Raw genomic sequence first — 23,330 nt, 5'->3', positions numbered from 1 at the left:
TTCAAATATCTAATCCAATATTATTTAAATTACAAGTACAGTCACACAAAAACATTATTGAAAAAGATTAAATATGTTCATACAGTTGCTTATGTGATTGGCAGTAGAATGAGAATGGGTTTAGGGCATTAAGGGAAAAAATAATGAGCTGTTAATAAAATGAGCAAGGCCTTGGGGTGCCTGACTGGCTCAGTTGGTGGAGCATGTAACTCTTGATCTCAGGGTTGTGAATTTGAGCCCCACGCTGGGTGTAGAGATTACCTAAAAATAACATTTTAACACCCTCCCCCAAACCAAAGAAGTCCTCAGACATTCATGGAATGGTTCTCTAAATGGAAATGCTATAATATTGTATTTCTGTTTTTGACTGCAGAGTTATTTTTGGTTACTTCATTTTGGAATTTATTTTAAAAATCAATATGATTCTAGTTATTTGTTATTACACTTTTATAATTGAGCAGTGTGGCTAATTGAAAAAATTTTGATCACTTAACATTTAGGTAAAAGATTGCTGGACTCTTTTAGACATTTAGTAGATAGAGCAGATACCAAATAAGATGAAGGCAAGCCAGTGATTTAATTTGTGGTGTGACCCTATTTAGAACTTTTTAAAAAAAGATTTTATTTATTTATTCATGACAGAGGGAGAGAGAGAGAGAGAGGCAGAGACATAGGCAGAGGGAGAGCAGGCTCCCTGCAGGAGCCCAATGTGGGACTCCAGAGACCCCAGGATCACACCCTGAGCCAAAGGCTGATGCTCAACCGCTGAACCACCCAGGTGTCCCTGTTTAGAACTTTTAATGAAGAAGAATGTACTACATTTTATCCTGTTTGCTTCTAAACTGATTAAAATGACAATGTATATATGATTGTTGTTTACTTTTCCTTGTAAATAAATCTTTTTCATTTTAGCTGTTGGTTGTTTTGTATATTAGAGGAGACTTGTAGATCAAAGAGGCATTAAATAAATGTAATGTTGGGAATCTCTGGGTGGCTCAGCGGTTTAGCGCCTGCCTTCGGCCCAGGGCATGATCCTGGAGTCCCAGGGTTGAGTCCCACATCAGGCTCCCTGATTGGAGCCTGCTTCTCCCTCTGCCTTTGTCTCTGCCTCTCTCTCTGTGTCTTTTTTGAATAAATAAATAAAATCTTAAAAAAAATGTTACAACTTTTTAAATATGTTATGTAGTAAAGGTAATACTGTAGAATAAAACGACAGGGAGATTGGATCCAGTCTCAGAGGTCAGGGACGACTGCCATGAGGAAGTGACCATTAAGATGAGCTCTAAAAGATAGGTAAGCTTTATTTAGTTAATAGGGGAGGGAAGTAGGCCTAGTGAGAACATTTTAAGCACAAGGAATAGTTTGTGCTCAGGCCCTGTTGTGGGAAGAAGGCAGAAAGAGCTTTGTGGGTGGAATGCAGAGAGAGGGAAAGATGGAAATGCAGAATGAGGCTAGTGAGGTAGATATAGTATCTTGTGGGCTATGTTAAGGGTTTTGGTCTTTGTTTTATTTATTTATTTATTATTTATTTATTTATTTATTTATTTATTTAAAATATGGATTTCTTTAATTTTTTTAAAAATTTTTATTTACTTATGATAGTCACACACACACACACAGAGAGAGAGAGAGAGAGAGAGAGAGAGAGAGAGGCAGAGACATAGGCAGAGGGAGAAGCAGGCTTCATGCACCGGGAGCCCGATGTGGGATTCGATCCCGGGTCTCCAGGATCGCGCCCTGGGTCAAAGGCAGGCGCTAAACCGCTGTGCCACCCAGGGATCTCTGGTCTTTGTTTTAAGAGCACTGGGAAGCTATAGGAGAAATAGCATAAAAGAAAGGTGAAAGTGTAGTGGTTAAAAGTATAGACTCTATAGTTAGAGTCAGTTTTGATCAGAGTCTTTTCACTTGATGCCTATGTGACCTTGGACATACATACATATTCCTCTGTCTCAGAGTCCTTCTCTATAAAATGGGATGATAATAATAGTACTACCTCTAGGGTCCTTATAAGGTTAAAATATTTTTATTGTTTCTTTGAAAACAGTCTTTAACAGTGTAATATAGGAAACATAATTTGTGAAATTAAAAAGTATTTTAAAGAGGGATGGGTAGTGGGTTGATATAATTTGTAATTTTAAAACTATTTTTGCTGCAGTGTGGAGAACTTACAGTTGTCAGTGGATATTGGCACATACTTATCAAACACCTCATACGTTCTATCATATTGCAAAAAATGGCATAGAGTACATTTTATGTTTCTTTGAGATAGTGAAAATAATATGCTTTTTCTATGCTTTTAGCTAACAGCATTATTTGGTTATTCTTGAGTATATTAAAAGTAAGTATTTTTGTTTATGGTGAATTATATGTTTAATGCGTTGTTAATTATTTTCATAGCCTCCACATGCTGGGAAGTTGCTGTCTGTGTTAAAGCATATGCCTCAGAAGTATGGTCCTGATGCCTTTTTCAACTTTCCAGGAAAGAGTGCTGCAGTAAGTAAATTTTACTAAGGAAATTTCTTGGAGTTCTTTCCTTAGCTTCCAGAAAGTACAGCCCTGTAAACTTACCCTGACAGGTTCAGTGTTAAGTAGAAACTTCTTTGAACAGCTTAACTTACTCCTTATAGTGGGTATTTGTGTTACTTTTCCCTGTTGTAAAGGTGAAGAAATACAGGCTCAGAGAAGTTAAGAAAGCTGCCCATTTATATAGCTTGGGACAACAATGGAGTAAGAACCCAGTTCTTTTGAACATAAGTCATGTTGTCTTTAGAATTTATCTCTACATTCTCAAATAGATGTTTATGTGTGACACTTTCACTTTCTATCTTACTAAACATCTTTCTTCAGCCTTATATTTCCCCAAAGGGTGTTTCTTTTGCACCTCCTGTTTAGAATGAGAATAACTCTGAAACTTTCAGGCAAGTTTTCCGTGATTTGTGAGTTTCCAAATTATATCAGTTTCAGCATTCTTTTTATTTATTTATTTATTTATTTATTTATTTATTTATTTATTTATTTATTTTCAGCTTTCTTATAAGCTGTTAATCAGTTTGTAAATAAGACATTGGGAGTAATATCTGCAGTGTTTCAAAATGTTACAGGAGTGCATTGTAAAATGTATATATGTTATTTATGGAAGCTTTTTTACCTCTTCAGATTGCATTCCTCTGCCTGTTACTAGCAAAAATTTTTTTGGAGATATTTCAGCCTGTGCTTTTTCTGAGATTGTCTTTTGTTTTTTGTTTTTTCGTTGTTTCTCATAATATCTTATTTGCTTTTTAGGCCCTATGTAGTCAGGTAATGCCTGCAGAAAGAAAAGAGTGTTTTAAAAGGACTTTTGTGATACTGGAATGTTTTACATACAATACACAGCTTTCTTGGGAAAGTTTGTTGCTTGGATTATTTTTCCTTTATAATTTTTCCTTATTAGGCATTGTAGATTTGAAGCTTTCCAGGATAACTTTACTTTCTTGGCATTGAGCCTGTGATTTGCTTCTAATATAAGAAGTAGTCTTATGAGATTAACCTTTTTAAAATGCATGTTATAATTTTTTATTTATTAAGTTTAAATTCTAGTTAGTTAACATACAGTATAATATTCAAGTGTACGATTTAGTGATTCAACAGTTCTGTACATCACCTGATGCTCATCCAACAAGTGCACTCCTTAATCCCCATCACCAATTTAACCCATCCTCCTGCCCCCCTGCCTTCTGATAAACATCAGTTTGTTCTCTATAGTTAGGAGTTTATTTCTTGGTTTGTCCCTCTCTTTTTTCCCCAGTGATTATTTATTTGGATTCTTAAATTCCCCAAGTGCATGAAATCGTATGGTATTTGTTTTTCTCTGACTTATTTTACTTAGCATGATACTCTGTAGCTTCATCCATGGTGTTTGTTATTTTTTGTGGCTGAGTAATATTCCATTATATATATATATATATATATAATATTTATCATACCACATCTTTATCCACTCATTAGTGGATGGACATTGGGATTTTTTTCAAAATTTGGCTATTGTAGATAATTCTGCTATAAACATCAGGGTACATGTTAGTATTTTTCTATTCTTTGGGTAAATACCCAGTAGTGCAATTGCTGGATTGTAAGGTCGTTCTTTTTTTTTTAAATTTTTGAGGCCCTTCCATACTGTTTTCCAGAGTTGCTGCACCAGTTTGCATTCCCACCAGTAGTGCCAGATGGTTCATCTTTCTCTACATCCTTGCCAACACTTATTCTTTCCTATATTGTTGATTTTAGCCATTCTGACAAGTGTGAGGTGATATCTCATTGTGGTTTTGGTTTGTATTTCCCTGAAGATACATGATGTTGAGGATCTTTTCATTTGTCTGTTGGCCATGTGTATGTCTTCTTTGGGAAAATGTCTATTCACATTTTCTGCCCATTTTTTTAATTGGATTGGTTTTTGGGCATTGAGTTTTATAAGTTCCTATATATTGTAGATACTAACTTTGTATATATGTCATACACAGATATCTCTTCCCATTGAAGGTTGCCTTATAGTTTTGTTGATGGTTTCCTTCGCTGTGCAGAAGCTTTTTATTTTGATGTACTACCAAAGGTTTATTTTTGCTTTTGTTTCCCTTCCCTTAGGAGATATATCTAGAAAAAGTTGCTGTGGTTAATATTGAACAGGTTACTGCCTGTGATCTCCTTTAGGATTTTAATGATTTCCTGTCTCACATTTAGGTCTTTCATCCATTTTGAATTTATTTTTGTATATGGTGTAAGAAAGTGGTCCAGTTTCATTTTTTTGTATGCTGTTGTCCACTTTTCCCAACGCCATTTTTTGAAGAGTCTTTTTTTCCATTAGATAATCTTTCCTGGTTTGTGGAAGAAACAAATGATTGACCACATCATTGTGGGTTCATTTGTGGGTTTTCTAGTCTGTTCCATTGATCTCTGTGTCTTTTTTTTTTTTTTTTAAGATTTTATTTATTTAATCATGAAAGACACACACACACACACACACACAGAGAGAGAGAGAGAGAGAGAGAGAGAGAGAGAGGCAGAGACACACAGGCAGAGGGAGAAGCAGACTCCATGTAGGGAGCCCGATGGTGGGACTTGATCCTGGATCTCCAGGATCAGGGCCTGGGCCGAAGGTGGTGCTAAACCACTGAGCCACCTGGGCTGCCCTATGTGTCTATTTTTGTGTCCGTACTATACTGTTTTGATCACTACAGCTTTGTAATATAACTTGAAGCCTGGAATTGTGATGCCTCCAGCTTTTCTCTCTCTCTCTCTCTCTCTCTCTTTCTTTTGGATTTTATTTAATAGAGTGAGAGAGCGCGCATGCAGGAGCAGAGGGAGGGGCAGAGGGAGTAGAAGCAGAGTCCTTGCTGAGCAGGGATCCTGGGGACTCCAGGATCATGACCTGAGACTAAGGTAGACTCAACCAACTAAGCCACCCAGGTATTCCTTCAGCTTTGCTTACCTTTTGCAGGGTTGCTTTGGCTATTCAGGGTCTTTTGTGGTTCTGTATGCGTTTCAGAATTCTTTGTTCTAGCTCTGTGAAAAATGCAATTGGTATCTTGATGAGGATTGAATTAACTCTAGATTGCTTTAGATGGTATAGATACTTTACTAATATTTGTTCTTCTAATCCATGAACATGGAATGTTTTTCCATTTCTTTGTGTCATCTTCAATGTCCTTCATTAGTGTTTGATAGTTTTCAGAGTATAGATCTTTCATCCCTTTGGCTAGGTTTATTCTTAGGTATCTTAATATTTTTGGTACATTTGTAAATGAGTTTGATTCCTTAATTTCTTTTCCTGCTGCTTCATTATTGGTGTATAGAAATGCAGCAGATTTCAATACACCGGTTTTATATCCTGCGACCTTACTGAATTTATCACTTTTGATAATTTTTTAGTAGAATCTTTTGGGTTTTCTGTATAGAATATCATGTAATATGCAAATAGTGAAAGTTTGACTTCTTCCTTGCTTATTTGGGTGCCTTATATTTTTTTGTGTTATCTGATTGCTATGGCTAGGACTTCCAGTTCCATGTTAAGTAACAGTGGTTTGAGTGCATATCCCTGTCTTATTTCTGATTGTAGAGGAAAAGCTCTTAAGTTTTGACCCATTGAGGATGATCTTAGCTGTGAGTTTTCATATATGGCCTTCATTATGTTGACATATGTTCCCTCGAACCTTACTTTGTTGAGCATTTGTGTCATGAAAGGATGTTGTACTTCATTAAATGCTTTTTCTGCATCCATTGAAAGAATCATATGGTTTTCTTTTTAAAAGGATTTATTTATTTATTTGAGGGGGGGCCAGGGGTGAGAAGGGGCAGAGGAAGTGGGAGTGAGAGAGTCTCAAGCAGACTCCTTGCTAAGTGTGGAACCCGACATGGGGCTTGACCTCACGACCCTGAGATCATGACCTGAGCCGAAATCAAGAGTCTGGTGCTTAACTGACTGAGCCACCCAGGCACCTCAGGATTATGTGGTTCTTATCCTTTCTTTTATTAATATATATCTTATTTTTTGATTTGTGAATATTGAACCACCCTTGCAGCCCAGGAGTAAATCCTGCTTGATTGTGGTGAATGATTCCTTTAATGTACTGTTGGATTAAGTTTGCTAGTATTTTATTGAGAATTTTTGCATCCATGTTTATCAGGGATATTGGCCTGTAGTTTTCTTTTTTAGTCAAGTTTTTTTTTTTTTAAGTTTTTATTTATTTATTCATGGGAGACACAGAGAGGCAGAGACACAGGTAGAGACACAGAGAGGCAGAGACACAGGTAGAGGGACACAGGTAGAGGGAGCTCCCTGTAGGGAGCCCGATGCGGGACTCGATCCCTGGACCCCGGGGATCACACCCTGAGCTGAAGGCAGATGCTCAACCATTGAGCCACCCAGGCGTCCCTTAGTCAAGTCTTTATCTGGTTTTGGTATCAGGGTAATGTTGGCCTTATAGAATGAATTTGCAAGTTTTCCTTTCATTTCTATTTTTTGGAATAGATTGAGAAGAATAAATATTAACTCTTCTTTAAATGTTTGGTAAAATTCACCTGTGAATCCATCTGACCTTGGACTTTTGTTTCTTGGGAGATTTTTTATTACTAATTCAATTCTTTGTTGGTTATTGGTCTATTCCAGTTTTGTATTTCTTCCTGTGTTGGTTTGGTAGTTTATGGTTGTCTAATTTGTTGGTATATAGTTTTTCATAATATTCTCTTATAATTGTTTATATTTCTGTGATTTTGGTGGTTATTTCTCTTCTCTCATTTGTGAATTTACATATTAGGGTCTTTTCTCTATATAAGTCTGACTAGGGCTTTAACAATTTTATTAATTTTTTCAAGGAACGAGCTTCTGTTTTCATTGAACTGTTCTCTTTTTTAGTTTTTATGTATCATTTATTTCTGCTCTAATCTGTGTTAGTTCCCTTTTTTGCTGGCTTTCAGTTTCATTTATTGTTTTTTTGCTCCTTTAGTTATAAGTTTAGGTTACTTATTTATATTTTTCTTCCTTGTTAACGTAGGTCTGTATTGCTTTCTACTTCCCTCTTAGTCCTGCTTTTGCTACATTCCAAAGGTTTTAGACTACTGTGTTTTCATGTTCATTTTTTCCATATATTTTTTTGTTCCTTTTTGATTTCCTGGTTGACCCAGTCATTGTTGAGTAGCATGTTCTTTCACCTCCGTGTATTTGGTCTTTCCACATTTTTTCTTGTGGTTGACTTCAAGTTTTATAGCATTGTGGTCAGAAAATATGTGTGGTATGAACTCAGTATATTTGTATGTGTTGAGACCTGAGTTGTGACCTAGTATGTGATGTATTCTGGAGAAAGTGCCATATGCACTCGTAAAGAATGTATATTTTGCTTTAGGATGGAATGTTGACAGAATGATGAATATATCTGTTAAGTCCATCTGGTCCAGTGTGTCATTCAGAGCCATTGTTTCCTTGTTGATTTTCTGTTTAGATTATGTCTCAATTGATGTGAAAGGGTGTTAAAGTCCCTTGCTATTATTGTATTATTATCAATTAGTTTCTTTATGTTTGTTTTTAATCGTTTTATATATTTGAGTGCTCTCATGTTGGGTGCATAAATGTTTACAATTGTTCTTGTTGGATTGTCCCCTTTATTATGATATAGCGCCCTGCCTCATATCTTGTTATAGTCTTAGGCTTAAAGTATACTTTGGTATAAATATTGCTATTCTGGCATCTTATGATTTCTTTTTGCATGATAAATGTTTCTTCATCCTCTCACTTTCAGTCTGCAGGTGTCTTTAGGTCTAAAATGAGTCTCTTGTAGGCAGCGTATAGATGGGTCTTGAGTTTTTTTTTTCTTTCTAAAATTTTTTTTTCTAAATTTTTATTTAAATTCTAGTTAGTTAATACATAGTGTAATATTGGTTTAAGGAGTAGAATATAGTGATTCATCACTCAATTCCCAGTGTTGGAGAACCCTGGGCTCAGTGGTTTAGCACCTGCCTTCTGTCCAGGGCATGATCCTGGAGACTTGGGATCGAGTCCCACATCAGGCTCCCTGCGTGGAGCCTGCTTCTCCCTCTGCCTGTGTCTCTGCCTCTCTCTTTCTCTCTCTGTGTCTCTAATGAATAAATAAATAAAACCTTTTAAAAAAATACCCAGTGCTCATTGTAACAAGTGCCCTTCTTAATATTCATCCTCTGTTTAGCCTACCCCCCATCCACCTCTTACCATCAACCCTCAGTTTGTTCTCTATCCTTAAGAGTCTCTTAACATTTGCTTCCCTCCCTCTTTTTCTTTTTTTTTTTTTTTTCCTTCCCTAAATGGGTCTTGCTTTTTATCCATTCTGACACCCTGGGTCTTTTTAGTTCTTTATTTATTATTATTATTATTATTTTTAGAGAGTGCATGAGTGGCTTAAAGCAGGGGCAGAGGGAGAAGGAGAGGGAGAATCTCAGGCAGCACCATGCCCAGCCCTGATGCTGGGCTCAATCTCACAACTCTGAGATCATGACCTGAGCTGAAATTAAGAGTTGGATACTTAACTGACTGAGCCATCCTCTTTATCACTGTATTTTGCAAATTTAAGTATAATGTCTTGGTGTTGTCCTGCTTTTGTTGATTTTGATGAGAGTTCTCTGTGCCTTCTGTATCTGGATGTCTGTTTCCTTCCCTAGATTAGGGAATTTTTCAGGTCTGATTTCCTCTAATGAATGTTCTGTCTCTTCTCTCTCTTCTTCTTTGGGACTCATATAATAAAAATGTTATTATTTTTGATGGAGTCACTGAGTTCCCTAAATCTGTTCTCATGTTCCATAATTATTCTTTCTCTCTTTTGTTCAGCTTCATTATTTTCCACTAATTTACCTTCTGTATCACTTATTCATTCTTTTACTCCCCCAGCCTTGTGTTCATTGCATCAAGCCTGTTTCCCATCTCCCTTACTGCATTTTTCATTTGTTTTTTTTTTAACTCTTTTCTCTTTTAACTCTTTTATCTCTTAAGTGTCTCCCTGAAATCTTCCATTCTTTTGTCAAGTCCAGTAAGTGTCTTCGTTATTGTTATTTTAAATTCTCCATGAGACACATTACTTATATCTGTTTCCCTTAGATCTCTCTCTGGGACCTTACCTTGTACTTTTATTTGTGATGAATGTCTCTGTCTTGGCATTTTATCTAAGTCTCTGCCTTCTTATGTTAGAAAAGCCCATTATGTTTCTTGCTTCTGAGAGTAATGGCTTTATGAAGAAGAAATCATATAGTGTCCAGGGCCTGGTGCTTCAGGTAGTGTCTCTGGTGTGTGCTGTGTGCATTCTGCTGTTGTGTTATGGCTGCTTTGTCCTTTAGGCCATTCATCTGCAGAGACTCTCCTTGTCTGAAGTGGCAGTGTTTTGTCCTTGGTCAGAATGTGGCGAGTTTTAACCAGTTGTGTTCTGGTTGACTGTTAAATGAGACCTGATGGTACTTCCACTAGAACTAAAGTCCTGCAGAATTCTCTGGTTGGAAGATGTGGTGTGGGCAGAGGTTTCTGCTGTTCCTTTGGGGGAAGTGGCCTGCCTTGCTGGGACTGAGGCCTGCTTGACTGAGAAGAGCAGTACCTGCCAAAGCCAAGGACTTAACTTGGTGAAGCAGGTTAGGCAGCTAGTGTCTGGGCTGCTTCCCTCAAGTGGCTCTGTGTTTATGCAGAGGGGTGAGGGAGGGAAATGGCACCACTAGCTCCTTTGTTCCTGCAGAGGTGTTTCTGTGCACACTGCTATCAAGGAAGCACTCTGAGAAGAGTGAATAACCACTGTGTATACTAGGGTTTTTTCAGATTGCTATGTCCATACTGTCCACCTCCAGGGTTTTGCCTGCTATTTTCTGGGAGCAGTGCAGTACCCTCTGGACTCTATCCCAGCAAGGCAGCTGACTTTTAAAACTTCAGAGATGTGGTGTTGGCAGGGGGCCTGGACTGGTTTTCTGTGGGAGGGTCTCACTGCCATGCTGGGACTGAGGCAAGTTTGACAGGGCAGTCGTGCCAGGGTGCAGAGGTATGGGATTTGGTATAAGCAAGTCAGGCAGCTGGTGTTGGTGCTGAGCTGCTTTCTGCAGGTGGCTCTGTGTGTACACCGAGAGACAGGGGAGGGAAATGGTGCCAGCCAGTTTCTTTTTTCTGGAGAGGCATCTCCTTGAATACCACCTCTCAGAGATAAACTCCACTAATCTCTCCCCAGTGTGCCACAGGTGCTCCTCAGATCACTCTGTCCTTGCCCTCTGCCTGGGGTTGTTAGTCTGTCTTCTCTCTAGGAGTAGGGCAGCACCCTTAGGGCTCTATTCCAGCCAAGCCCACTGACCTTTAAAACTCCAATTTTCAAGTCCTGCTGGTTGCCAGAACTCATGAAAAATCAGTCCCTCACGTTTTTCTAGCTTGTGTCTTTGGGGGGAAATGTTCTCCTTTTGTGTTCCCTTTGTGCTCTTCTCTCTTGTATTTCTCTGCGACCATGGCTCCCTCCTCTCTGCAGCACCTGTGATCCATTTATCCTCTAAACCACATCTCTTCACTTCCTGCCTTCCTCGATGTGGCCTCTTCTCTCCCTTAAGTTGTAGAGATTGTTCTGTCAGTCTTCAGGTTGATTTCTGGAGTATTTAGAATGATTTGATAATTACCTATCTGTGTTCCTGGGACAAGATGAGCCTAGGGTCCTCCTACTCTTCTGCCATCTTCTCTCTATTCCTTGCATATTTTAATTGTATTGTTTATATTTCTCTGAGATCATAATGTATCTATTCCACTTACTTGCATTTATCTTGGAAGTGGGATAGTTCAGCTAAACAGGTTTTGTAACTTTTAGAGAATAGGTGTTTTAAATATATTCAGTGACTCATTTCTTTCCTTAGATATAGCTTTTAAAGAGAAATTAAAGTATTCATGGATAAATTATTTTTATAAAGCTTTTGCATATTCTTTTTTTTCTTTTTTTCTTTTTTAGAGAGAGCAAGCACATGCTTGCATGTACTGGGGGAGGGTTAAAGGGAGAGAGAGACAGAGAATCTTATTTTCTTTTTCTAGAATTTTAAAAAGTTTTTTATTTATTTTTGTATATTTTATTATTGGAGTTTGATTTGCCAACATAGAGTATAACATCAGTGCTCATCCCATCAAATGCCCCACTCAGTGCCCGTCATCCAGTCAACCCCATTCCCTCCTCCCACCTCCCCTCCCCTCCCACTACCCTTTGTTTGTTTCCCAGAGTTAGGTGTCTCTCATGTTCAGAGACAGAGAATCTTAAGCATGCTCTACACTCAGCATGGAGCCCAACATAAGTCCTGATTTTAAAATCCTGAGATCATGATCTGAGCTGAAATCAACAGTCAGATGCTTAATCTGAGCCACTCTGGCATTGCAGCTTTTCCATTTTCTATTCTCATTTTTTGGTGAGTGAGAGCATATATACACATTGATCTATGTATTCTATTTTACTTTTTTTGAAGTAACCTCTATGCCCAACTTGGGACTTGAACTCACAAATCTGAGATCAAGAGTCACATGCTCCACCACTGATCCAGGCAGGTGCTCCCTATTATTTACTTAATGCAACATTTGCGTTTAATTGGCCTCTTGAGTTGTCAGTAGTGTTATTGCATAAATTTGGCTCTAGGATGTTTTTCATGTTTTATGGAATATTTTATAAAGGAATATATGTATGTTAGTGTATATGTAGATAAGTGCATATGTAAATTATAACAGTTTAAAAATATGTGTAGTCTGATTTTTAAATAGTTTTATTATAATCTACATATGATATCAGTCACTTGTACAGGGGATAATTGAATGGTTTATGGTGTTTACAGAGTTGTACAACCACCATCACAATCAAATTTAGAACATTTTCATCTTTCCCAAAAGAAACTCTGTTCTTTTTAGTCCATTTCCTCCTCAGACTCCCAGACCTAAGCAACCACTACTTTAAATTTGTGGATTTTTCTATTCTGGGTAATTCAGACAGATGGAGTCATAGGGTATCTGGCCTTTGGTGATTGGCTTTTTTCATTTAGCATACTAATTTTTAGGCCTATCCATGTTGTAGCATGAATCACTGCTTCATTCTTTTTTCTGGCTTACTAATACTCAAATGTAAAATATCTACCTTTTGTTTAATCCGTCATTACTTAGTGAATATTAGAGTTGATTCCACTTTTTGTGCTATTATAAATAAAACTGCTTGGGCTTTTGCATACAGGTTTCTTTGTGGACATGTTTTCATTTCTCTTGTGTATGTACCTAGGAGTAGAATTGCTGGGTCATATTGTCTATGTTTAAACATTTGAGGAACTTCCAGATTGTTTTCCAAAGTGACTATCATTTTACGGTCCAACTGCAGTTTATGAGGGTTGCAATTTCTTTATATATTTGCCAATACTTTTTAATGTCTGTCATTTTGATTACAGCCATCCTGGTGGTTGTCAAGTAGTATCTATCTGTGGTTTTGATGTGCATTACCTTAGTGACTGGTGATGGATGATGAGCATCTTTTCATTTCCGTATTGACCATTTGCATATCTTCTTTGGAGACATGTCTATTCATATCTTTTTTCCATTTTTAAATTGTGTTTGTCTTTCTGTTATTGAGTTGTAAGAGTTCTTTATATATTCTGTGTACAAGTTCCTTATCAGATGTGTGATTTGGAAATACGTTCTTTTGTTCTTTTGGCTCGTCTTTTAACTTTTTTTGTGATTTGTTTTAAAGCACAAACCTTTTTTAATTCTAATGAAGTCCAGTTGATGTATTTTCTCTTTGGTTGCTTATGCTTTTGGTGGCCTAATAAACAAGTGTTTGCTTAGCCCAGGGTCACAAAGATTTACTCCTAATTTTTTCTTACAAGAGTTTTATTGTTTTAACTTTTATATTTAGATCTGTGATCTATTTGTGGTTATTTTTCATATATAATGTAAGGAAGTAGTCAACTTTATACTTTTTCTTGTAGATACCCTGTGATCCCAGCACATTTGTTGAAAAAACTGTAACTTCCGCATTGAATTGTCTTGACATTCTTGTTGAAGATCAGTTGAACACAAATATAAGGGTTTATTTCTGGACTCTCAATTGTAGTCCATTGATCTGTATTTCTTTTTTATGCCGGTATCATGCAGTCTTCATTATAGGAGCTTCATGGAGTAGGTTTTTAATTTGACAGTATGAGTATCCAACTTTGTTTTTATGCTATTTTGGGTCCCTTATGTACTTTAAAGTTAAATTTTATTTTAAAATCTATAATTTTAAATAAAATTATCTTTTCAATAAAATTTTAAACCAGGTGGTAAAGTCATCTGTATAGTGCTTTGAATATAATTTTAAAATGTCATAAACTTTCCAGCTTTATATTTGCTAATAAAAATCACATTCTAAGATTTTTTCCTTAACTTTTTTCTTTTCCTTTCTTGTCTTTCTCTTCTAATACCTTAACATCTAAGCAACAAATTTCCGATGATATCATTACCTATTTCTTTTAATTAGAATACTTTTGAATCTTTTTTTCATGTAAGAAATTAAGCAAATAAAATTTGTGTATCTAGCAGGTAACATGGAATGTTTTTATCATTTAATTAAAGTAATATTATTATGTATTTTGGAAAATTTAGAAGTTATTTAAAGTCTTGGATAAAGAGACTTTTAGATATTTTAATCAGAGTATGGAATGACATGTGGTAGAAATATATGCAGTATTTTAAAGTCTTATTTTCTTTACTTCAGTAGTAAAGTTTTTCATGTGAATCAATAACTCAAGTTTTTTCCTTTAGGCCATTGCATTACCTCCTATAGCCAAATGGCCATACCAGAATGGTTTTACATTTCATACCTGGCTAAGAATGGATCCTGTAAATAACATCAATGTGGATAAGGATAAACCATATTTATATTGGTATGTATTTTTGTAACTTAGTGTTATTTTCTTTGAAAATGTGAGAATATTTAGAGGTACATTGAAAATTATTCTTTGTAGTTTCAGAACGAGCAAAGGTCTTGGTTACTCTGCTCACTTTGTTGGGGGCTGTTTGATTATAACATCAATAAAGTCAAAAGGAAAAGGCTTTCAACACTGTGTGAAATTTGATTTTAAACCACAAAAGGTATGTGTTCTTTTTGACTCAATTAAATTAACAAGCTCTGCTGGCCTTGAAAATGCTTTGTTTTAATATTAATGATGTAATGTGGTAGAACACAGCTCTGTTTATTCTGTTTCAGAAAATGAAGTAAATAAGTATACTTTATTTATATGAAGTATAAATCACTGGACAATTGTTAACCTCCTTGATTTGGATAATAATAGGAGTGATACGTTGTTATTCATAGAGTTTAAAAGAAATACAAGAGCAAAGTTTCAATGGCAGTTACTTTAGTCGTAGTAGTAATAGGTGTTTTCTTTTGTGCCTTAAAATTTAGAGATTAATGAATGGTGTATATACATATGGATAAGTAGATAAAACAAATGGCAAAATGTTGACAATTGTGGTATCTAGATGGTGGAAAAGAAGGTATTTGTACTGAACTTCCAACTTTATTGGGATATATTTGAAAATTCATAATAAAATGTTGGAAAGGTAATTTCACAATAGGTTTTTATCTATTGAGAGTTCCCTTGATTAACTATTGTTCCAAAGGTTGAATATTGGATTTAATAAAGGTAGTCTTATTTTATTTTTAGATTTAATTGTAATTTATAATATAAGTTTTACTTGTTATTATCAATGTGGTTGAGTTATTGCAAGAATCCTAATCTTTTTTTTTTCCCAAACTTTCCTTATTCAGTGGTATATGGTAACTATAGTGCACATTTATAACCGATGGAAGAACAGTGAGCTTCGTTGTTATGTGAATGGTGAACTAGCTTCCTATGGTGAGATAACATGGTTTGTGAACACCAGTGATGTAAGTAAATTGAAAAAAAATATTTTAAAAGCATGACCTTTTAAAATAAAAATATACACTGGGTATAAATTTTAAAATACCACAATGGCAGAGTTTTATGATGATAGTTTGGCCAGCATGTTAATGTATTTATAGAGTAGAACTGTGTTCATGTATCACATAAGATATTACTCAGTCCTTGTTATAAAATTATTCTGGATAGGGTAGAGATGAGGATTTATAAGTAATGATATATATTGAAGGTGTATCATTGGTTCATTTAGCAAATTAGAGCTGGGAGCTCTACAGCAGAATTCTGATCATTTTTAGTCATGAGTTAGATGATGCATGCTTATAAATTTTGCAAATCATTGCAGTTATAGATAACTGTTATAATATTTTCAGGATTGAAAGAGATCCATATGTATTAAATTTACAGTTTAAATAGGAATTAAATTAAAAAGTTCTCTTTTCCTACCCATGGCATTTTTGAATAGAAAACTTGAACAATATAGATCAGGAAAATGATTACAAACCATTCCACCCATTCACCATTAACTTCATTTTTTATATCCTATGCTACACATATTTATGTATTATGTAATGATAATCTTAAGAGTTCAGGTTATTGTAACAGACAGACTTTGAAATCCAGTTCTATCACTTATAGACTATATGACCTTGCTTAATCTATTAGGCATAAGTTTTCTCCACATGAAAATAGGTGTAAAGTAGTACCTGTCTCAGAAGGTTAATGTGTTAATTGAATGGGAGATACTCTTCACAAGTCTATCAGCACAGTGCCTTATACAGAGTAAGTGCTCAGTAAATGTTAGCTCTCATTTTTTTTTAACACAAGAATGGAATCAGATATATTTATTGTTTCTTAACCTGTTTTTTTCTTATGTTCATCTTCATTGAGTACAATCCAGGCATTATAATAAATAGCTTTATTTTCTAAAAGTACCAGTATTGCAAGATAAGTGCTATAATAACCTCCATTTTACAAGTAAGGAGACTGTAGTACAGAGAGATTAAGTAACTTGCCAAAATCAGCAGCATGTGAAGCAGTGATTTGACTTAGGTGGCTTATCATCAGAACCCAAATGCAAACAACTTTTCTTCACTTTCTAATGTTAATATATATATATTTTTTTCAACATTCTTTCTAATAATGGCTTTGTCATTATTAGACAAAAGGATACTTTCAAAGAGATGTGAAGAACTTTATTTTAGTCCCTCTTTGTTGTATAGATGGGTCTTTAAAATGTGGTTTGCAACCTACATGTTGAGAATTTTTTTTTTAACGTTAGAAGAAAAACATACCCCTGCTTTTCTAGATTTACAAATTTCTTTTGAGAGATTGTCTCTACTTCAAGACCTCACCTGTTATCTATAGCTTGATATCTGCAAAAATCTTTTACAATTTTAACTTTTCACCAAACTTACAGAACCCTGTTGGCAGTTACTTCTCCATTCATGTAAGCTCCATCCATATTAAGGCAGATTGATTGTGTCCTAAACTTAACTCATGATTTTCCTTCTTGTAACAAAGACTGCTTCTTTGGTTGCCCAAGTACGAACCTTCAGAGTCTATAATGATTTCTCTGACTCTCATTTCCTACCTCCACTTTGTCATCAAGTTTTATTTATCGTACTCTGGAAAACTTAAATCTCTTTTTCTGTGATGTCTTTCCTGATTTCCATAGAAGGTAACAGTGAATGAATGAAGTGAAATGCTGAATGAATTATTTTAATCTAGTCAGGTTAGTTTAGAATGGACAAAACATTTATACTAAAATATTTAAGCAATATAGGTTGTTATTTCTAGAGGAGATAGTTTTTTTTTTTCTCTAATAAAATCTGTTTTCTTTCGCAGACCTTTGACAAATGTTTCCTCGGCTCATCAGAAACCGCAGATGCTAATAGAGTGTTTTGTGGTCAGATGACTGCAGTTTACCTTTTCAGTGAAGCTCTTAATGCCGCTCAGATTTTTGCTATTTATCAGTTGGGCCTGGGATATAAGGTACTTTATTTGCTGTTCACTGTTTAGTGTTAGTTGAGCTTTATTTGAAGGTAGGTGATGCATGGGGTAACCTACCTTGGGTTACAGAACTGAATGTCCAGGTAATCGGAGTTACCACAGGATAATCACAGGAATCTGAAGGTTACTTTAAATTTTTAAGGGAAACACAGTATACTTGCCATATGTGGGGCACTGTGCAAGCTACTAGCTCAGGTTTCAGCTTTAGTTCATGTTGCATTTCTTTCGATGATGTCTATCTTTGCAACTAAATTTTCAACAGTTACTTGATAAAAACAAGTACCATGTGGAAATTAATGTGGAACAGGAAATGATGATGATGGTGTGTGAAAATCCACTTCCAAATTTGAGAATTTATGCAGTGCCCAGGATGCATAAAAAGGATTAATAATTTTGCTAGTAGAATAATGAGGGAAACATTATTTTTTTCTTTTGATTTGTGCCTTAATTTTTTCAAATGATTATTAAATTATTAAAATACAGAGTTGTGTGAACCAAATTACTTAATGTTTATTTTGATTTAGAGCACATAAACAATTACTGAAATGCTAAGACTGTCATGAACTAAGAAAGTTTGGAAACCTATGGGTTAAGCCATTATTAGTCTAGTTTGGTTTCAGTTAGTCTGCTATGTTCCTTTGAAAACAAAATAAGTTTTATTGATTTGATTTACATATACCTTTACAGTCAGTGAAGTATACAGTTTTAAATTCATTTTAACAAAAGTATAACTGTCACAAGTATCAAGAAATAGAACATTTCTCCTCCTGGAAAAAGTTCAATTGTGCTTCTTCTATCAATTTCTTCCACTTTTCTAACCCTACTGCATTCCTGTTGAGAGAAACCACTAGTCTATCACTTGATATCACTTTCTTTGTATTGCTGAGTAGTATTCCGTTGTATGAATATAACACAATTTTAAAATCCATTCTTTTATTGATAGACATTAGGGTTTCCAGTTTTTGGCTTCTATGAATAAAATAAGAATATTGGTGTATGAGTCTTTGTGCTGACACATTTTTATTTCATAAATATTTAAGAGTGGAATTACTAAGTGATATGATAACTGAAATTGTCAAGCCTTTTTCTGAGGTAGTTGTACAATTTTACATTTTTCCAAGCAGCATATGAAATTTATACTTGCTCCACATCCTAAACATCTTGTATTGCTGGTCCTTTTTCTTTTTTCTTGTAAGATTTTATTTATTTGAGAGAGAAAAACCGAGAGAGAGATCACAAGCAGGAGGAAGGGGTAAAGGGAGAAGCAGACTCCTGCTGAGCAGGGAACCTGATGCAGGACTCAATCCTAGGACTGTGGCGTCATGACCTGAGCTGAAGGCAGTTGCTTAACTGACTGAGCCACTCAGGCTCCCAGATCTTTTTAATATTAGATGTTTCAGCAAGTACATAGCAGTGTCTCAATTTGGTTTTAATTTGCATAATTGTAATGACTAGAGATTTCAAGCATATTTCCTTTTCTTGCTTTTTATTGTTTAGCGTGGGGGAGGGTGCGGGAGGGGAGCGGGAGGGGGGAGGGAGGGAGGGAGGGAGGGCGGGAGGCGGGAGGGAGGGAGGGAGGAGGGAGGAGGGAGGGAGGGAGGGCGGGCGGAATGGAAGGAGGAAGGAGGAAGGACTGAGGAGTACGGAGGGAAAGGGAAAGGGTATGTAAAGGACGTTAACTGGTAACGTTCAAGTGAACATTCACGGTCAATTTACCGTTCCTTGCCGTGAATTTCATTTACCCTTTCCCTTTCCCTCTTTCCTTTCTTTCCTCCCTCCCTTCCTTCCCTTCCTTCCCTTCCTTTCCTTTTTTTTCCAAGCATCTTTTCATTGCCGCTGGTCATTTGTGAATCTTCCTTTGTGAAGTGTATTCACGTCTTTTGCATATTTTTGTTTTTTTTATTGTTGAGTTTTGAGATTGCTCTATATATTCTGAATATGACACTCTTATCAGATGTATGAGTTACAAATGTTTCTCCCCTGGTCTATGTCTTGCCTTTTTGATTTCTTCCTTTAGCTTTTTTTCCCCCCAAGATTTTATTTTTAAGTAATCTCTACATCCAACGGGAGGCCCAAACTACAACTCTGAGATCAAGAGTTGCATGCTCTATCGACTGAGCCAGTCAGGTGTCCTGCCCTTCTGTTTTTTTAATGTGGCTTTTGAAGAATGGATTGATTTAATTTTTATGATTCTAGTTTATCAACTCTTGATTATTGTCATGATTTTTTGTCCTAAGTAATCCTTACTTATTCCAAGGTTGGGAAAATTTCTCCTGCTTTTCTTCTCTTAATAGTTTCAGCATTTATATTTAGGCTTATCCATTTTAAGTTAATTTTTATGTATGGTATGAGATCAGGGTCAAGATTCATTTTTTTTCCCATATGGAGACTCTGGTGTTCCAGTACTAATTTTTTGTCAATAATATTCTTTCTCCATTACCTTACCTTGGCATCTCTGAGGCTGTATTGTGTTTCAATGACTTATATGTCTTTCTTACACCAAATTGTACGTACTGTCTTGATTATTGTTAGTTTCATAGTAAGTCTTAAAAACAAAGTCTAAAACTCTCAACTGTATTCTTTTTCAAATTGTTTGGCTTTTCTAAGTCCTTTGCATTTCCAGATATCTTTTAGAACCCACTTAATCATTTTCTACAAAAATTCTACTGGGATTTTAGTTGGTGTTGAATATATAGAACAGTGAGGGATGAATTGGGCATCCTACTAATAATGATTTTTCCAGTCTGTGAACCTGATGTATCTCTCGATTTAGTTAGGTTTTTAAAAAATTCTCCTGGTACTTTTTTTTAGTTTTCATTGTGTAGGTCATATATACATTTTGTTAAATGTATTCTTAGGCATTTTCATATTTTTAGAGTAATAAGTTGTATTTAAAAATCTCAGTTTCTAAATATTTGTTTCTAGTACATAGAAACATAGTTGAATTTTGTTTATTGACCTTGCTAAATTTACTTATTGTTTTACTAGCTTTTTTTTATGATTGTTGTTCCTGGATTTCCTATACAATATGTTCATATAGACTGTAAATTTAACTTCATTTCCAGTCTGTATGCCTCTTACCTTTTTTGCATTATTGTACTGGGTGAGAGTAGATATTTTTGCCTTGTTTCTGATTTTAGGGGTAAAGCAATCATATATATTTTATAGATGCCTTTTATCAAGTTGAACAATTTCTATTTCTGGTTTCCTGAGAATTACCATTAGATGGATGTTGAATTTTATAAAATGAGTTTAGCTTTTTTATCAAGTCTGACAGTCTTTCCTTTTAATTGGAGTGTTTACATAATTTATAATCAGTGTAAGTTCAGATACTATGTGTCTTAAATCTGCTGTCTTGTGATTTGTGCTGTATTTCTCTCATCTGTTCTTTGATTCTTCTGTTTTGTCCTGCTTTGATTTGAATTAACTGCGTATTATTTAATGTTTCATTTTATTTCTATTATTGGTTTATTTTTCTTATTATTTTAAAAGATTTTATTTATTGATTTGAGAGAGTGTGTGTGTGTGCACAAGCGGAGGTGAGAGGGGTGCTTGAGAGAGAGGGAGAAGCAGGCTCCCCATTGATCAGGGAGCCCAAAGGGGGGCTTAATCCCAGGACCCTGGATCATGACCTGAGCTGAAGGCAGACTCTTAACCAACTGTGCCACCCAGGTGCACCTGATTTATTATTATTATTATTATTTTAAAGATTTTATTTATTCATGAGAGACAGAGAGAGAGAGAGAGAGAGAGAGAAGAGAGAAAGAGAGAGAGACACACAGGCAGAGGGAGAAGCAGTCTCTATGCAGGGAGCCAGACGGTGGGATTCGATCCCAGGTCTCCAGGAGCAGGCCCTAAGCTGAAGGCGGCGCTAAACCGCTGAGCCACCCAGGCTGCCCTGATTTATTATTTTTTAAAAATAACTTATTATAGTCTACCAACAAATGATATTATATAGTATAAGCATCTTCCTGCATAATCCTGCAATTTCTCCTCCTGTCCTTTATTTTGTTAATTTAAGTTTTATTTCTTCATGTACTATATAGTTCCTGTGGTACATTTTTTTTTAGTTATTTACTTTCATTTTATATTTTAAAAACAATAGGAATGATCAAGATCATGTTTTTTGTATTTACCTCTTTATTACCATTCCTAGAGCACATCACTTTGTGTAGATTCATGTTTCTATCTTATATCATTTTTTTTCCATTTGAATAATATTTCTTGTAATGAAAATTTACTGTTAATGACTTTTTTCAGCTTTTTTTTTTGAGGAAGTGTTAGTTTGGCTTTCATTTTTGAAAAATAGTCTCAGTAATTATAGGTGATTCTAAGGTGATAGTTTTCTTTTTTTTGTTTTTCACAGTTCTCTTATTAACTGATTTGCATGGTTTCTGATAAAAAGTGTATGGTCTTTATTTTACTACTTCCTCTGTATGTAATATATCTATTTTGTTGGTTTTAAGATTTTCTTTTTATCACTGGCTTTCAGAAATTGAATATGGTGAATGTTGGTATTTTTGTATATGTGTGTACTAAGCCTGCTTCAGAATGCTTGACTTACTGGATCTCTGGGTTTAGATTTTTGGTCATATTTGAAAAGTTTTTGGTCATTATTTTTTCAAATATATTTTTTACTTTTTCTCTTTCTGTGATTCATATTACATTTATTTTAGACTCAGATATGAGCAAACAGGTCATTGTGAGTATATTGTTGCCTAATTTATAAAAGATGTTTTATTTTGGATTGTTTTCATTGCAGTATTATTATGTCCACTAATCCTTTGTTATCAAATCTGATCAGCCATTAATTCTATCAGGTGAATATTTGATTTCACATAATTTCTGTATTTTCTCTCTATAAGTTTTGATCTTTTCATTATCATGTATCTTTCCCTACAGTGTTTGTCTTTTAAAAATATACTTGAACATCCTTTTTCCTCTTCTAGGCATGGTGTTTCTAGGCATTCAGAATGGTCCAGCATTTGACATATCATTGTAGGCTGTCCTACAATACAGCCTCTAACAAAACTAGGGTGTCTTGAACCCCTGGAAGTAGAGTTATTTACCTTTATACCAAGAAGGTTGGGAAAGCACCAAAATCCTCATGTGGTGTATGCCCAGGCTGACTTTGAGGAGTTTGTGCTGGGAGACCTAAAATTTTTATGAGGTTGTTTAGTATGAAAAAGCATATCAGGAGGGCCTGTGGTGGTTCCATGTGTACTACGTATGTTTGTGATAGGATAAAGTGTGCTTTCCTTATTGAAGAGTAGAGAATTGTTGTTTAAGTATTGAAGGTACAAGCACAGAGTCAGAAAGCTAAATAAAAAAGTGAAACTTTTTTGAGTAATAAAAAAATCAAAAGGCTTAAAAAAATAAAAATATACTTGACTATCATTATAATGGCTGCTTAATATCTTTTTCTTCTGCTTTTATCATTTATATTTCTGAGTCTATTTTTATGCATTGATTTTTCCTGGTTCTTTCATGCTTCTTGGTTTAATAATTTTAATAATTAGATAGTCAACCTTATGCTTTTTACCATCTAGGTGTATGATTTTGTTGATTTTCCTTAAAGAGCATTGTGCTTTGTTCTGGTAGTTGATAGTTACTTTCATCTAAGTTTTTTTCTTTGAAGTTTGTTTTAAAGCTTCGTCAGTAAATAGTCTTTACTCTGAATGATTTTTCAAATAGAAGCTTTACTGAGATATAATTCATAGTATACCGTTCATCTATTTAATATGTACAATTCAGTGATTTTAGGTGTATTAACAAAATTGTGTCACTATTACCACTCTCTAATGTTAAATTTTATTTGTCCCAAAAAGAAATTATATACTCAGCAGCAGTCACTCCTCATTTTCTATCCTTCCCAGTCCCTAGTAACCTGTAATTTACTGTCTCTGTGGATTTGTCTGTTT

General features: G+C 35.2%; 1 protein-coding gene and 1 pseudogene across 8 annotated transcripts in view; both read left to right on the top strand.

Moving 5' to 3' along the window:
• Window positions 1-23,330, top strand: part of LRBA (LPS responsive beige-like anchor protein) — a 722,446-nt gene that overhangs the window by 85,317 nt on the left and 613,799 nt on the right. For all 8 annotated transcript variants that reach the window (XM_038558983.1, XM_038558984.1, XM_038558982.1 and 5 more), the window contains 5 exons: window positions 2,398-2,493; window positions 14,258-14,379; window positions 14,461-14,587; window positions 15,267-15,386; window positions 17,245-17,391. In XM_038558983.1, coding sequence (XP_038414911.1) covers window positions 2,398-2,493; window positions 14,258-14,379; window positions 14,461-14,587; window positions 15,267-15,386; window positions 17,245-17,391 — 612 coding nt within the window. The remainder of the gene's footprint in view (window positions 1-2,397; window positions 2,494-14,257; window positions 14,380-14,460; window positions 14,588-15,266; window positions 15,387-17,244; window positions 17,392-23,330) is intronic.
• On the top strand, window positions 22,383-22,736 carry LOC106559751 (annotated as a pseudogene).

Source organism: Canis lupus, chromosome 15 (genome assembly GCF_011100685.1).
Source record: "Canis lupus familiaris isolate Mischka breed German Shepherd chromosome 15, alternate assembly UU_Cfam_GSD_1.0, whole genome shotgun sequence".
In the NCBI taxonomy this organism is placed as follows: domain Eukaryota; kingdom Metazoa; phylum Chordata; class Mammalia; order Carnivora; family Canidae; genus Canis; species Canis lupus.
The sequence above is the reverse complement of the archived record's forward strand: the minus strand, read 5'-3'. Positions and strand labels throughout refer to the sequence as shown.